This window comes from Lepidochelys kempii, chromosome 1 (assembly GCF_965140265.1).
Source record: "Lepidochelys kempii isolate rLepKem1 chromosome 1, rLepKem1.hap2, whole genome shotgun sequence".
NCBI classification, from domain to species: Eukaryota; Metazoa; Chordata; order Testudines; family Cheloniidae; genus Lepidochelys; species Lepidochelys kempii.
This window is the reverse complement of record NC_133256.1, coordinates 47,222,410-47,238,153: the sequence shown is the minus strand read 5'-3', so window position 1 is coordinate 47,238,153 and position 15,744 is coordinate 47,222,410. Positions and strand designations below refer to the sequence as shown.

Sequence of the window (15,744 nt, the reverse complement as noted above, 5' to 3'; positions counted from 1 at the left end):
GTCGTGTCGGGTTTTCCTCACTCTTTAATCGCATCCTCAAAGGCGAAGTGCAGGGGAATTGTAGCCTTGAGGGAGGATTCTGAAGGGAAGTATTTACTTTGGGTTGTCCTCAGGAGCCTCTTCAGGTTGGATCTGTGGTAGACACAATCTTTTTGCATATGGCCTCAGACTTCTTGGGAGAAAATTTTTTGTTGTTGCATTTTCCCCAAATCGTGCTCACATTCAGAGCCTGGAAACGCTCATTCCTTGGCAGAGGAGGAGGAGGCTGAGTGTCTTCTGGATTTTTTGTACTTTTTCTTTCCCCTTTTGTTCTTTTCTTGACTTTTTGACTTATTGGCACACTTTGTGGGCCTGGCTACCCAGGGATGGCCAGAACGCAGTCTCTTGCAGCTTGCCTTACACAGAGCCCAAAGCTTTCTAGAGTTTTCTATCAGAGTCTTCCCGGTCAGAGTCCCACTCCCACTGGGTCGGAGATGGGGGTCCCATTACTGGAGTTCCCTGATCTGGACCGGGAGGGTGAGAGGCTATTTATGAGTCCGGCATCTCTCTCCAAGGAATCTAAGACCTAGGTCAGGACTTGTGGGGTAGGGTTCTTATCTTATCGTTCCTGTTTACCCCTGGACTTACCCCTTGGGCAGGATGGATAAAGTCCTCCTTCTCCTTAGAGCCTCTGTCTGTTCTGCTCCGTCTCTCCTGGCTGGGTTCTTTCATGATGAAGTCATAGCTTCTTGGGTGCTAAGGAACCCAACTGGCCTGCCCAACTCAGTACCCTGTGCCCTAGCAGAGGTAGGGTCAGCTGATTGGGAACGGGCTGGACAAAATTCGCTTTTTTGCTGAGCCTGAAAGTGCTGCCTTGCTTATAGAGCATCACTTGGATTTTGCCCTGTGCTTGCCTGGCTGCTCTGCCATGCCTGACACAGGTAGAGGAGCTCAGCAGGGAGCCGCCAGAGTGGAGGCTTCAGGTGGCTGTAACCATCGTGCTTGAAGCAAACAAAACAAAATGCTCGAACTGCTCAAAAAACTGCCAGAACAATAAAGGTGAAAGAAAAGAGATGGGAGTGAAGTGAACTATCACTATCTGCTGCCATGGAGGCAGAGGATCTGGCGGCAAGCGGGAGAAAGGGGCATGGCCAGCACAAGCCACACTGCAGCTTCAAACTGCCACTGGAAGCTGCAGAGAGAGAAGAGCAGCCCAAGTGTAGCAGAACTGTGGGAGACATGGCTCAGAAAGGCTGCAGTGTGTATGTACCAGAACCTCAAGTTGTTCCAATGTATGCTGAGGGACGATCCCTGCGCACAGCACTCACAGGATTGGAGGAATGAAAAGGTGAGAGTTATGACATCCTTGCACCCCCTACCGCCTGAGACACAAGGGGTGAGATTTCATGGATGATCTGACTCTTGAATGTTAATCATACAAGCCATATGTTTTTGGGGTTTTTTTTGGTGAAATGTACTGTGCACATGATCAATGTAACTGTACAGATGGATGCACAAATCTTATACAATTTCTGCTATGAGGAATGTCTTGCCCTGTTTTTCAAGTGTTGATAAATTTGGTTGAGAAGACACATATTTTTCGGAGTTGTCCTCTCCACAGTCCTCAATTCCAATGAGTTTTATTCCAGTTGCGGCCAACATAGCAAGTGGGGATATATTCTTTATAAGGACATATTAAGAAATTAATTACATGGCTACATCTTTAGTATGTGTTGTGGAAGAACTTTATACCCTACCAAGTATACCAGTACCTGGCAAGAGCAAACTGCTCCAACAATCTGTCCCCTTTTTCTTCAGTCTCTGTCATATCCAGGCTAAGGCTATCACTGCATTCAAATGCTGCTGGGAGTTCATTTGTAGACCCAGAAAGGTCATCTTCATGTACTGTTGTATCTTCCTCTTCATGTGCAGCTTCGGCCTGAGAAAGCAAACGACAGCAATAACGTTTTAGAGGAAACAGCAAATTTAAAATGTATCATTTTGACTCATAAGCAGACAAGCTAATATGTAAAAAATGTATATTTAACAATATTTGTTAAGCAAGAGAAATATAAAGTGAAAATGAAAAAGACTAAAATTAAGTTACTCTTGATCAGAAACTATATATTTGTACAATCCATTCCCTTAATCAAGATGTTTTTAAAGAAACTTCATCAACATGTCTTGTGCCTATGTTTACAGAATGACTTTCATTCAGAAGGGCTCCAAAGCACTTTAAAAAGTGAATATAGGGATTGTGCGCCCACCATTTTGGAAATGCAACAGCCTCTTTTTGTACTTTGAAACCTCCTGTGTTCCTTTCCCATCTCTCAGAACACAACTGGCTTCCTGAGTGATCCCTATCCCAGATCTAACCTCCTTATATTCCCGAGGCTTTTCTTTCCTGTCCAATTCTTAAACCTGAACAAAGTTCAGCTCAGTCCCAGTTCTCTCTACTTTTTTGTTATTCTGCCAGATATGTCTTTTGCCTCCACTGCTCCCCTTGGAAGGCTATTCCAGAACTTCACTCCTCTGATGGTTAGAAACCTTCGTCTAATTTCAGGTCTAAACTTCCTGATGGCCAGTTTATATCCATTTGTTCTTGTGTCCACATTGGTACTGAGCTTAAATAATTCCTCTCTCTCCCTGGTATTTATCCCTCTGATATATTTATAGGGAGCAATCATATCTCCCCTCAGCCTTCTTTTGGTTAGGCTAAACAAGCCAAGCTCATGGAGTCTCCTTTCATAAGACAGATTTTCCATTCCTCGGATCATCCTACTAGTCCTTCTCTGTATCTGTTCCAGTTTGAATTCATCCTCCTTAAACATGGGAGACTAGAACTGCACACAATATTCTGGATGAGGTCTCACCAGTGCCTTGTATAACAGTACTAACATCTCCTTATCTCTACTGGAAATACCTTGCCTGATGCATCTCAAGACTGCATTAGCTTTTTTCATGGCCATATCACATTGGCGGCTCATAATCATCCTGTGATCAACCAATACTCCGAGGTCCTTCTCCTCCTCTGTTACTTCCAAGTGATGCGTCCCCAGTTTATAACAAAAATTCTTATTATTAATCCCTAAATGCATGACCTTACACTTTTCACTATTAAATTTCATCTTATTACTATTACTCCAGTTTACAAGGTCATCCAGATCTTCCTGTATGATATCCCGGTCCCTCTCTGTAGTGGCAATACCTCCCAGCTTCGTATCATCCACAAACTTTATTAGCACACTCCCACTTTTTGTTCCAAGGTCAGTAATAAAACGATTAAATAAGATTGGTCCCAGACCGATCCCTGAGGAACTCCACTAGTAACCTCCTTCCAGCCTGACAGTTCACCTTTGAGTATGACCCATTGTAGTCTCCCCTTTAACCAGTTCCTTATCCACCTTTCAATTTTCATATTGATCCCTATCTTTCCAATTTAGCTAATAATTCCCCATGTGGAACCGTATCAAATGCCTTACTGAAATCAAGGTAAATGAGATCCACTGTGTTTCCTTTGTCTAAAAAAATCTGTCACTCCTTGCATTGTGTCTAAAACTGACATGGTTGCCTGTGAAGTGCCTAGTACAAATTTTGGCACTATATAAAAAGCAACAATTCCTCCTCTGCATTGCTAACCTGCTAGTAGGAAATATAGGAATAAAGAAACCAGGGGGGAGTAGAGCTTTGCTTTTACTAGACTACGTGAAATTATTTAGCTTCAAGTTTAAAGCTTTTGTAATGAAAGACTGGATGAGATAAGCTTTTGAGTCACACACAGCTCTTTTCCAGACATGAGGAAGAGCTCTGTGTGGCTCAACAGCTTTTTTCTCTCACCAACAGAAGTTGGTCCAATAAAAGATACTATCTCACCCACCTTGTCTGTGGAAAGGTCCCTATCAACTTGGGTTATGCATTTCATAAATGTTAAACCTGTTGTGGGACTAACCTAATCTGTGTATCAGTTTTACAAACAGCTCATCATGTGTTTTCATTCTCTACTCCTTTACAGATCGCATGCATTCAACTTTGTACCAAACATGTCAGTATGAGGATAGGGACATTACATGAATTTTCATGATACTGTTTTTTAAATTAGGCATATAAGTAGCATATAACATCCATGAATAGTGGTCTATGAGTTTAATTTACAGATCAATAACTATTAAAAGGACCCTTAAACACTGGTATCAAGCAGGCAGTAATTGTAGCCTGCAACAGAATCTCTTTGACTAGAGCTACTTGAAATAAAATGTTATCAACCCCTGCCCACTCAATAACACACTCTCATTTATTTTCTTGCCTTGCCTCATTCTTTTATTTTCCTGTTATGTGAAAAGTACTCAACTCAGCCACAAAAGCCTGACTGGTAACCCTATTATGTCCTAATTATACAACAAACATATTAGAGTAATCTGAGATTATGTGTATCACCTGTTCTTTCTTTTCTTTTGTATTGTGGGAGGGAGGGAGGAAAGGGTAAGGTTCAGCTGATATACTGTTATGGAAGTATTACCAAAAAGAAAGAGAATTAACCACCCCCTCACCACACACACACACACACATTGATAATCTTTTACCAACCTTTCATAATGACAGAATTGTGTCTGCAGGCATGGTTCACTTCAGACAGCTGTATGGAACAGTGTTTTGCAAATCTAACATAATACTGCAATTAGGCATTTAACATTCTGACAATATGCCAAAAGGCAAGAATTGAATCCAGTGCACACAACTGCACAATAGGTTCCCACATACAAAAAAATCTCACAAATACATGCATACACCCACACTCCCAGTTAGCATATCATCCTATAAAAATCAGCATTAAGAACATTAGGAGTATTTCTCAAGCATTGCAACTTCAGAGACTCATATATTTATCTTGCCATTAGTTAGTGGCATTCATACTATGCAAAATACTTAATTTAAAAAGACCAAAATAGAAAGAGACAAATGTTTAAAAAAAAAAAAAGAAGTGTCTGGCTCACACAAGAGTGTGTGAAAATATACCTATATATAGATATATATAAAACATACAAACACTCTATACTACTAGGGGAAGAGAAAACATACTTGCCCCTGCATTCAAACCCCTCATTTTAAAAATAAGCTATTTTTAAAAAAAAGTTCATTTAAGGAAAAGTATAATCAGAAAGTTCTCAAATCTCCTTCACCTTAGATCCCTCAGACACCTGGTGATTACTCATGTTGGGCAAAGACACTTCAAAGCTAGATGTTCTTGTATTAAAATGATGCGGGTCAGCTGAGGTTGTATCACATGATGTAGAAAGAGAGTCCGTGTGAATTGTATCCTCAGAGGGGGAAAGAGTCATAATCTGTTAAAAAGAATAATAATAAATAATAATAGAACCAGTTGTGAAGCTCCTCTATCACATGCCTTTTTATTATACCAAGGTGACAGCCCTGCTACAGTTAAGGTTAAGACCAGGTTTCTGGTTAAAGCTTGACTCTAAGTGCTCTAAAATCTACATGGTCACTCAGAATGCAAACTGAAATTTGGTGTGCCTCATGGGAGCATGGGGTTTTGTTAATGGACCAAACTTGGGGCCATTTGACCAAAGGATTTCAGGATACAGCTTCTGGAAAAAAAACAGCATTGCTAAGAGTTGAGAGATTCTGCTAACCTTTTTTTGCTCACAGACAGAGATCAAACCAAGGCTCAGATCATCCCACAAAGGTGTCCAATACTCAAGGGTTATCCCAACAGAATGCGTAGCACTTTGGGGTGAACTCAAATTAAAAGGTTATTTCAAAAAGATTTTTTAGCTCCTGTTTAGAGCATTGCAAACCTTGCACACTGATATGCTAAAGAAATTACACAGAGCATGTGGGGAAAGAGGATTTAACAGGATTGTTAACCTTTAAAGTTCCTGGGCAGTTCACGGGGATAAGCAATAGTCCTTGGACTCTAAGCCAGCCAGCCACTGTCAGATCAAGTCCCACCTTGGGCAGAAATTTGGAAAAGTATGGATGGGTGCTGTCAGATTTTTCTTTTTAATTTGAGGGGAATATAATTCATATGTTTTGTATTCATCTTCATATGTATTCATATTTTCATAAAAAGGAGATATGTGAATGTTTGCTTGCATTTCATGGGGTAGAGGAATGGGTGGGGGAAATAGGAGTGAGAGGGGGTTAGGACTGCATTGAGGGGAGAAGGATAAATGGGGATGGGTAGTAAGGGGGAAGAAGGGTTGGGGGGCTCAGGTGAGGGAGAGGGACACACTGGGGTGAGTGGCAAGAGGGCTGGGGGTCTGTCCACCCCACATTCTCCCCTTCTGTGTATGAGCCAGGATCTGGGGTATCTGAGTCCCTCTTCCTCTCTGTCCCCTCCCCGTGTGAAGCCCTGCCACTCTGGGTGGGGCGCTTAGAACAGGCATACTTGGAGCATGCAGTAGGGACATAGTGCTGAGGCCGGGGTGAGGAGCTGAGAACGTGTATGCTTGCTGACACATATCAGAAATGCTCCAACCCTTGGGAAGAAGGAAGGGAATGCTCACTGACTGGAATGGAGCAGTTCACAGGTCTCAGAGCTATTGTTTCAGGCTGTATGCCTACCCCTGGGGTATTCTCTTTCAGCTGAAAACATCTCCTTGAGATGAATGGGCCACTTTGAAGTCTGAAAGGGAGGGGCAAGACGATTAGGGGTGTAAGAGTAGGTGGGAATAGGGCAGAGTTGTTTTGGTCAGGGAGGATATTAGGCATAAGGTATACATGGGAATTGGTGGCAGGGGAGAGAAGAGTGGTTGGGGGGCTCAGGTAAGAGGGAGGGGTGAAAATTAGGGGATGTGGGAGGGGAGAAGATGGGAAGGGTTGGAGAACATGAGGGGTAGCAGAGGAAATTGGCTTAATTAGATGGGAACAGGAGAGGGCATCTGGAAATGTTGCAGGGATTGGTGGGGGCAGGGGTTGAGAAGGAGAGACACACCAGTATTCTCTCACATGCTTAAAGTTACTGCAACAACCATGTAATAAAACTCTCAAGGTTTTGGGACACAGACCATGGATGAGATTTGCCTCACTGGCTCTGTTAGCAGCTACGCATTTCAAAGCATGACCATTATCCCCACTCCACTATAACAAAATATATGGGGGATGAGGGAAGGAGCACAGAGGAATCACACAGCAACTGTATATCCTAGTAGAAAGACCTCTAGGCTGGGCCTATTCCTGGCTCTGCCACTGGCCTGCTGGGTGACCTTGTGCAAGTCACTTCATCACTCTGTGCCTCAGTTTCCTCTGTGTAAAATGTGGACAATGATGTAAAGTTCTTTCAGATCTACTGATGAAAAGCTCTATACAGAAGCACTTTTTTTGATTATTACCTAGCCACAGTAGCCTTTCAGCTGCAAACCTAGGTGAGAACTACAACCGTCTAAATGACCACTAACTTCTACCAACAAACATTTCTCTTTCTGTTTAAAAAACTAGGAAATTAAATGGCAAAAAACTGTTAACACAGAGGCTTGGTCTACACTGAAAACTTACATCAGCATAGCTACATCTCTCAGGGGTATGAAAAATCCACACCCTTCAGCGATGTAATTAAGCTGACCTAACCCCTGGAGTATACAGCATTAGGTTGATGGAAGAGTTCTTCTGTTGATCTAGCTACTGCTTCTTGGGGAGGTATATTAACTTTAGCAATGGAAGAATTCTGTCATGACTCAGGTTCATGGGAGCAGTCCCGCTCCAACACTCCTCCTGGCAGCCTGCTGACAACTGCTTCCCTAGGATCCATGAAGCCCAGCCCCAGCTTGAGGTTCCATCCCTGAGGGCCCATTGGTGGAGTCCCAGAGCTGCTGATTAGCCTGCTGGTCCTACTTAAAGCAGGAAAAGAAAGCTATCTGAACAACTGGGTCCACCCTGCCCTGGACTATGAGTCTTGTGCTTCTTGCTCCTGCTCCCCCAGCTCGATTTCCTGGCATCCTGACCTCGCTTGACTCCTAGCATCTGATTCATGGTTCTGATCTCCAGTTTGTCTCCTTCTGATCTCCTTATATCCTGACCTTACTGACTCTTGTCTCATGAGTGTGGACTCTGGCACTGATCACTAGTCTGGCAGCCCAAGACCCGGCTGTGACAAACCCCTTCCATTGCTGCACTGAGTGTCTACACTGAAGTGCTGTAGTGATGCAGCTGCAGTGTTGTAGCTGTGCCACCGTAGTGTTGAAATGTAGATACACCCAAAGTTAAGGCTGTTGGTGACAGCTTATGCCCTTCCAAAACCCTGAGTTAAGCAAAACTCATACTTCTGAAAACCAAGGAATACAGGGTTCAGGTAAACATCAACACAACTGTAACTCTTCCTCTTTGAGCATGCCCAATACACCCATAATGCACACGTTCGCACTCTGTCTTTTCAGTGTAATGGACAGGCGCTACTTGCACTTGCCCTACATTTAAGCACTAAGCCGGCTCCCCCAACGGAATATCACACTTGTAAAATGTAACAACTTCATATCCTTTTACAAACCCTTTACACTTGCACACTTGATACCATCTCAACCTATACCCCTATTATTAAATCCACAGACTGCTCTCTGATCCGACCTCACTACTGACAATACCTATCTCAAGAAGATCCCTGTGCCCTGCTGCTGACACAACATACACAACTCTATACTGAAATGATGCAGACTGAACCTCAAGATACATGTGCACTTCTTTCCTTTGATAACACACTTGGGTGGGGAGGGAGGACTCAGACCTAGATATCCTCATATCACAGTCAGAGATCTTCTAAGCTACTCCAGTTTACTCCTCCACCATTCAATACAGCTACACTTAACACAGTGAATGCAGATGGAATGCATGCAGATCATTCCCAGTGACTATTGCCAGCTCCAGGTCCTGGCGGTGGTGACGGGGAAGGGGAGGGCAGAGTTAAGGTTGTTTTGGTGTTTACATTATCTCTGTATTTCCTGGTTTTCCAGAAGTTTGAGTTTTGCTGTACTTGACATTCTGGAAGGGCATGAGCTACACCAGGCAACTTTATCTCTGCATTAACAAAGTTTTTTGCCATTTCATATATGAATGCAATGCACACACTGTGCTAATGCTACCTTCCCAAGGCTGTTGATTAGCTTGTTTCAGCTTGTATACTTTTCATTTTATAATCTTTCAATTTTTTATTCATATTTAAACATCCCAAAGGTGAATTTTTCAAAATTGGATGCCTGCTACATTTTATAAACATTATACATCTGAAGGATTTAACATTGGCCATTTAAGCAAAACTAATAGCTTGCTGAATAAAGTGCTACTTATCAGATCTGACACTTCCTGTGTTTAGTACTTTCATCAACATTCTTTTCCATTTTCAGTTAAAGGACAAGTGAGCCATTAGAAAGCACTCAGTTACATGACATTTGGCATCCCAGTTGATCAGTTTGCATTTAGGCAACAGGACATTAAAAGATCACTTTATTAAAAAAAATCTATCTATTCTTAACAAAAGGTAAATTAACTACTTACTAGGTCTGAATGTTCCAATATTTGGCTTGTTGTTAGGTCCTCCTCCTCTGATGACTCATCGGAGTCCTCATGGTTCCTTTTATTTAGGCTGGGTGTACTTCCTGAAAGCTGGCTTTCCTCCAGAAGCTGCATATCGCATTTGTCCAGACTATCTAAAGAACGTCTGCGCACTCCCCAGTTGAAATTGTCCATACTTTCACCCTGAAAACATATGCAGGCTCAACTTGTTTCCTATGATATTATATACAATTATTCTCAAAATTACTAATAATTTGTTCTAATCTAGCAGAAGAATGTTTTTGATATAAAAATATAGTACTGATCTTATATGATCACAATTTTGTTAAGCAATAAAGTAACCAGAAACTACTGAAACTTTCTAAGCCTCCACCTGGACATAAGAGTAATAAAGATGGAAATAAAAGTTACATTAATATTCATTATTTTGAATACTAAGTGTTTTTCATGCTTTGCTGCTTAAAAATTTGCTTTTATAATTCCATGAGCACATATATGCATATCTCAATGTCAATGAAACAGTGACAGGTTAAATAAAAATTTTAAAGCAACTTGAAAAGATCCCCCCTCTACCCCCCCCCCCAGTGTTACTGTAAAACATTAGACTCAATCATACAAGACATGTTCATAGTAATATTTCAATAGCAAATCACATGTTAAATATTTTAGATTCTCTGTACTACGTATATAACCACAGTAATGAAATGCAAAGTTAAGGCAGATTTGAATGCAGCTCTAATTTTGCATGCACAATGCAATGGCGAAAGCAGCACAGCTTTTTAACTTTTATTCTAGGCTTCTGATTGATTTTTCTTTATAAACTGGACATTTTTTCCCCCAGAAGTAAGCTGACTAGTATGGACCAATATTTCACTTTTTAAAAGGGACAAAGTCAACTTAAAAATCAAATTTGTATCTGAATATTTTCTTCCTATTTAAGGTTCTGAGTCTATGCACGCTTATGCAAATATGAGTTAAAGCACAATGGGTAAGTATTTGCAGGATTAAGACAATAGTGGCAAACACTACCTAAGATTGTTATAAATGAATAAAGTTACTGAAAAAAGTATTTCACACTATTTTTCCCATTTCTTTACTTTTGCATTTGACAGTACTTTGTGTGTAGTCTCAAAAAGAAAAGGAGTACTTGTGGCACCTTAGAGACTAACCAATTTATTTGAGCATGAGCTTTCGTGAGCTACAGCTCACTTCATCAGATGTTTACCGTGGAAACTGCAGCAGACTTTATATACACACAGAAATCATGAAACAATACCTCCTCCCACCCCACTGTCCTGCTGGTAATAGCTTATCTAAAGTGATCAACAGGTGGGCCATTTCCAGCACAAATCCAGGTTTTCTCACCCTCCACCCCCCCACACAAATTCACTCTCCTGCTGGTGCTAGCCCATCCAAAGTGACAACTCTTAACATAATCAAGTCGGGCTATTTCCTGCATAGATCAAGGTTTTCTCACATCCCCCCCGCCCCCATACACACACAAACTCACTCTCCTGCTGGTAATAGCTCATCTAAACTGACCATTCTCCAGGTTTAAATCCAAGTTAAACCAGAGCATCGGGGGGGGGGGGGGGTAGGAAAAAACAAGAGGAAACAGGCTACCTTGCATAATGACTTAGCCACTCCCAGTCTCTATTTAAGCCTAAATTAATAGTATCCAATTTGCAAATGAATTCCAATTCAGCAGTTTCTCGCTGGAGTCTGGATTTGAAGTTTTTTTGTTTTAAGATAGCGACCTTCATGTCTGTGATTGCGTGACCAGAGAGATTGAAGTGTTCTCCGACTGGTTTATGAATGTTATAATTCTTGACATCTGATTTGTGTCCATTTATTCTTTTACGTAGAGACTGTCCAGTTTGACCAATGTACATGGCAGAGGGGCATTGCTGGCACATGATGGCATAGATCACATTGGTGGATGTGCAGGTGAACGAGCCTCTGATAGTGTGGCTGATGTTATTAGGCCCTGTGATGGTGTCCCCTGAATAGATATGTGGGCACAATTGGCAACGGGCTTTGTTGCAAGGATAAGTTCCTGGGTTAGTGGTTCTGTTGTGTATGTGGTTGTTGGTGAGTATTTGCTTCAGGTTGCGGGGCTGTCTGTAGGCAAGGACTGGCCTGTCTCCCAAGACTTGTGAGAGTGTTGGGTCATCCTTTAGGATAGGTTGTAGATCCTTAATAATGCGTTGGAGGGGTTTTAGTTGGGGGCTGAAGGTGACGGCTAGTGGCGTTCTGTTATTTTCTTTGTTAGGCCTGTCCTGTAGTAGGTAACTTCTGGGAACTCTTCTGGCTCTATCAATCTGTTTCTTTACTTCTGCAGGTGGGTATTGTAGTTGTAAGAAAGCTTGACAGAGATCTTGTAGGTGTTTGTCTCTGTCTGAGGGGTTGGAGCAAATGCGGTTGTATCGCAGAGCTTGGCTGTAGACGATGGATCGTGTGGTGTGGTCAGGGTGAAAGCTGGAGGCATGCAGGTAGGAATAGCGGTCAGTAGGTTTACGGTATAGGGTGGTGTTTATGTGGCCATTGTTTATTAGCACTGTAGTGTCCAGGAAGTGGATCTCTTGTGTGGACTGGACCAGGCTGAGGTTGGTGGTGGGATGGAAATTGTTGAAATCATGGTGGAATTCCTCAAGGGCTTCTTTTCCATGGGTCCAGATGATGAAGATGTCATCAATATAGCGCAAGTAGAGTAGGGGCTTTAGGGGACGAGAGCTGAGGAAGCGTTGTTCTAAATCAGCCATAAAAATGTTGGCATACTGTGGGGCCATGCGGGTACCCATAGCAGTGCCGCTGATCTGAAGGTATACATTGTCCCCAAATCACTAATTCCCTTCTATGGGCAAGTTAAGGCCAAGTCCTTGCAGATATTTAAGCATATGCATAATTTTACTCATATGAGTAGGCCTACTGAGGTCAAAGGGGCTCTGCACAGGGCCAAGTGTCATCCAATTTGGATCCAATTTCAGGTTCGGGGTCTTAATCATTTTCCCTCTTGCTAAAAAGACTCTTATAAAGACATCAACATAAGAAAAAAAGCTATTACAGGAAAAAGGATTAAAGGGGGGGAAAAGTAAGTACAAAACCTACTTTTAAAATGGTGCTCTACAAGAAACCAGAATTTTTAAAAATGAATCAGCTTCAAGTTAACAATTATCCTTTAAACATGAAATAATTAAATATATATTTTTTAAATTTGGCAAAAAAATCTTTGTCTTAAAATCATAAACAGGAAGAAAAAATATATATTACACATGAAGTATATTATATTTTTATAGAGTCCCACACCCATCCAGAATATACTCCTGAGTAATATAATAAATTTTCATAGGTGAAAAAGGCCCAGTTCAGCATGCACCTAACTTTGGGCATATGAGCAATGCCATTGATTTTCACAGGACTTCTCACATAATTAAAATTAGACATTTGCTTAATACCTTGCTAAATCAGGGCCAAAGGCATAAGCAGCAATGAATTAAGTATAAGTTTATTTTAAAATAAGTCACTGAATTTGTGCAAAGATATATAAGCATTTTGAATCACTGCCTTTTAGTGTAAAGAACATTGGCATATAGATATTCAGAGAAAAAGCTCTGGATAACAATGATAAGCTAACCTCTCATGAACAAAGATGGAGCAAAACTTAAAACAGATGCAGAAAAGAGAAAATACCTCTAGAAATATATGCTAGTCTAGCCCAGCCCACTGAAACATTTGGTAGATTTAAGGGATATACTACAATCAACAGCAAAATGACAATGAATCCATTATGAAGCCATACATAGCAGAATATTGTGTCTTTCATATTGTAGAAGTGGGAACACATAATAGGTTGGTCGTTGGAAAAGAACAGAAATTATGTCCAACATTTAAGGAAACTTGTCTCCTTGAATTGTAAAAAATATTTTATAATTTCAAACTATTTATTTGTGTTAAAAATTATTTTTTTCCCCAACATGAAAGCTACAGGACAACTGCACCAGTTGCTCTTCTTCCACAAGGTATCCGGTAACAAGAAATAGACCAATGTCATGCCCTTATCTTTATGATGCCAACTGCCACTGAAATATCCAGCAGTTTTACGTTGCAGCTGGTGCCACAGAAACGAGGCACTAATTTATTTCCACTGCTGCTCCTCTTTGGAATCTCTCAAAGAAGAAAAGATGAAAAGAAGAAAAGAAAAACAAAATGGATGAGAGATAAAAAGAAGGGCAATATATAGTAAATGTAATCAGGAAAAACAGGGTGAGAGAAAATGGGACAAATCAAAGAAAGGAAAACAAATTATGAAGATGAAGACACTAAAAATGAGGAGAGAGTACAAGAGAGGAGGCTTGCAGGAGATGTGAGGTACACATCAAAAATATGTGGGGCCTGATCTTTCCAATGGTAATACAGATTTCACACTGAATTCCATGACAGACTGGAGCGCGTAGACAGATTACTATTTTTGCACCAAAAAATAATTTTGTTATCACAATTAACGAGGAGGAAAGATGGTCTTAAGCGGCTATTAACTTCTCTTTTGCTGCACGTAGAAATTATCATCTGCTTTCCATAAAGCTACTTGTTACAAACACAGATCAGTTCATGTGATCATTGTGACTCCTGAACAATGGCCAGATAGGACAGCATACTCTACCACTTAGCATCATACAGTAGGGGGACAGGGGTTGAACACATTGTGTGTCCATCCTAAACACTACCACAAACCAGACTGAAACTGGGACCGCTGTGGTTAGGGGAAAAAAATAAAATAAAAAGCAATTCTACCAGGCAGACCAGAATATATCCTCAATCAAGCCAGAAGGAATTGTGCTAAGCTTGTTGCAGACAAGAGCTTCCCTGGCAGTGTTGGCAAAACATGATTCCATTAACTTTGCACATAAATAGCAATGTATATAGATACAGTGTTGTCCATGTAGATTAAATATGTTTTAGTAATTTAAGGTTAACACAGTATTTCCATATGCTTGTGTCCATATGCTTGTGTCTGTTTCCCAAATGATGGGGAAGGTTCTAGTGGGTTGCAGATCTAGTGTAAAGGGGAGACACTAGGAGGCACAAGGGGGTTGGAGAGCGAGCCTACGCCATACTTATTCTGTAGTGGCGGCTTGACCCAGCTCCTGCTCTGGATGTTTGACCTGGCACATGGGGACACAGTGCCATTCATTCAAATTTGGCCTGGCTGCCTCTCTGTCATGATAGGGGTCCAGCCAGGCCAAACCAGAGAGATGCTGTGATCCCATGCATTAGGTCACAACACCCAGAATGGGGAGCCAGGCCCAATCCTGTGAGACAGGAACTGCTGCTGTAGGATGAATGAGGCTCTCTCGCTCTCCAAATAATATTTTCTATGATCTCTTAATAGCTTTCAGTGTCATTTCAATTTTCTACAGAAAGTTAAAGGTTTAAAACTTAGGCCCCAACTCTGCAAACCACATATGTGCATCCTTAACTTTACTCACATTAGTCCCATTGACTTCACTGGAACTACTCATGATTAAATGTAAGCACACATATGTTTTCAGGATCAGAGCCATAAATAGTCAGTAAAACTCTGGGGAGCTGTGGACTACTGAAAACTTTTCTATAAAGAGGTCACATGTACCTGTTTTCGCAGCATGCTAAGAAGAACCAATGTACCTATTAATTTCAACATGGAAGTTAAGAGTCAAGTCATCAGTAGTTTAATGCTACAAAAGCAAAAAACTTTTCTACATTTTAACAAGATAAACGTGACAGATTAACTAAACATATTTCCTGTTTTTTAGTGTCTGTGTACTACTTGTGTGCACAGTTATTGAAAAAGAAAAAGAGTCCAATTTTGCAACTCAAATTAGAAATGAGGGGATTTAATCTAGAATCCCCATTTTTAAAATCACATATTCTTTGATACTGTCAAGCCACACATATTTGAAGTTAAGCCCCAAATAGTTGAATTACTTTCAACTCAATTTTTCTAGAGCCCTAAAAATATTTCTAGGGCAAAGCAGCAGGTGAAACACCACTTACACACACACACACACACACACACACACAGAAAGAGAAAAAAACCTACAGTGTTATTCTATAATACAAATTTGCAACAATGCACACCATCTACTTGCACATCTGAATTCAAATAGCATTATCTTACCTGAAGTTCCTGGATAGCAGATATAATAGATAGAAAAACAAATAAAAATCTATTTAAAATTACTGTATTAAAAATACCATATACTTAAA

The 15,744-nt window shown here is 40.9% G+C and overlaps 1 protein-coding gene across 14 annotated transcripts in view; it reads right to left on the bottom strand.

The window, feature by feature from the left end:
• FRY (FRY microtubule binding protein) overlaps positions 1-15,744 on the bottom strand; it is a 373,522-nt gene that overhangs the window by 31,350 nt on the left and 326,428 nt on the right. For all 14 annotated transcript variants that reach the window (XM_073341316.1, XM_073341418.1, XM_073341299.1 and 11 more), the window contains 3 exons: positions 9,481-9,681; positions 5,157-5,318; positions 1,752-1,918 (listed from right to left, as the gene is read on the bottom strand). In XM_073341316.1, coding sequence (XP_073197417.1) covers positions 1,752-1,918; positions 5,157-5,318; positions 9,481-9,681 — 530 coding nt within the window. The remainder of the gene's footprint in view (positions 1-1,751; positions 1,919-5,156; positions 5,319-9,480; positions 9,682-15,744) is intronic.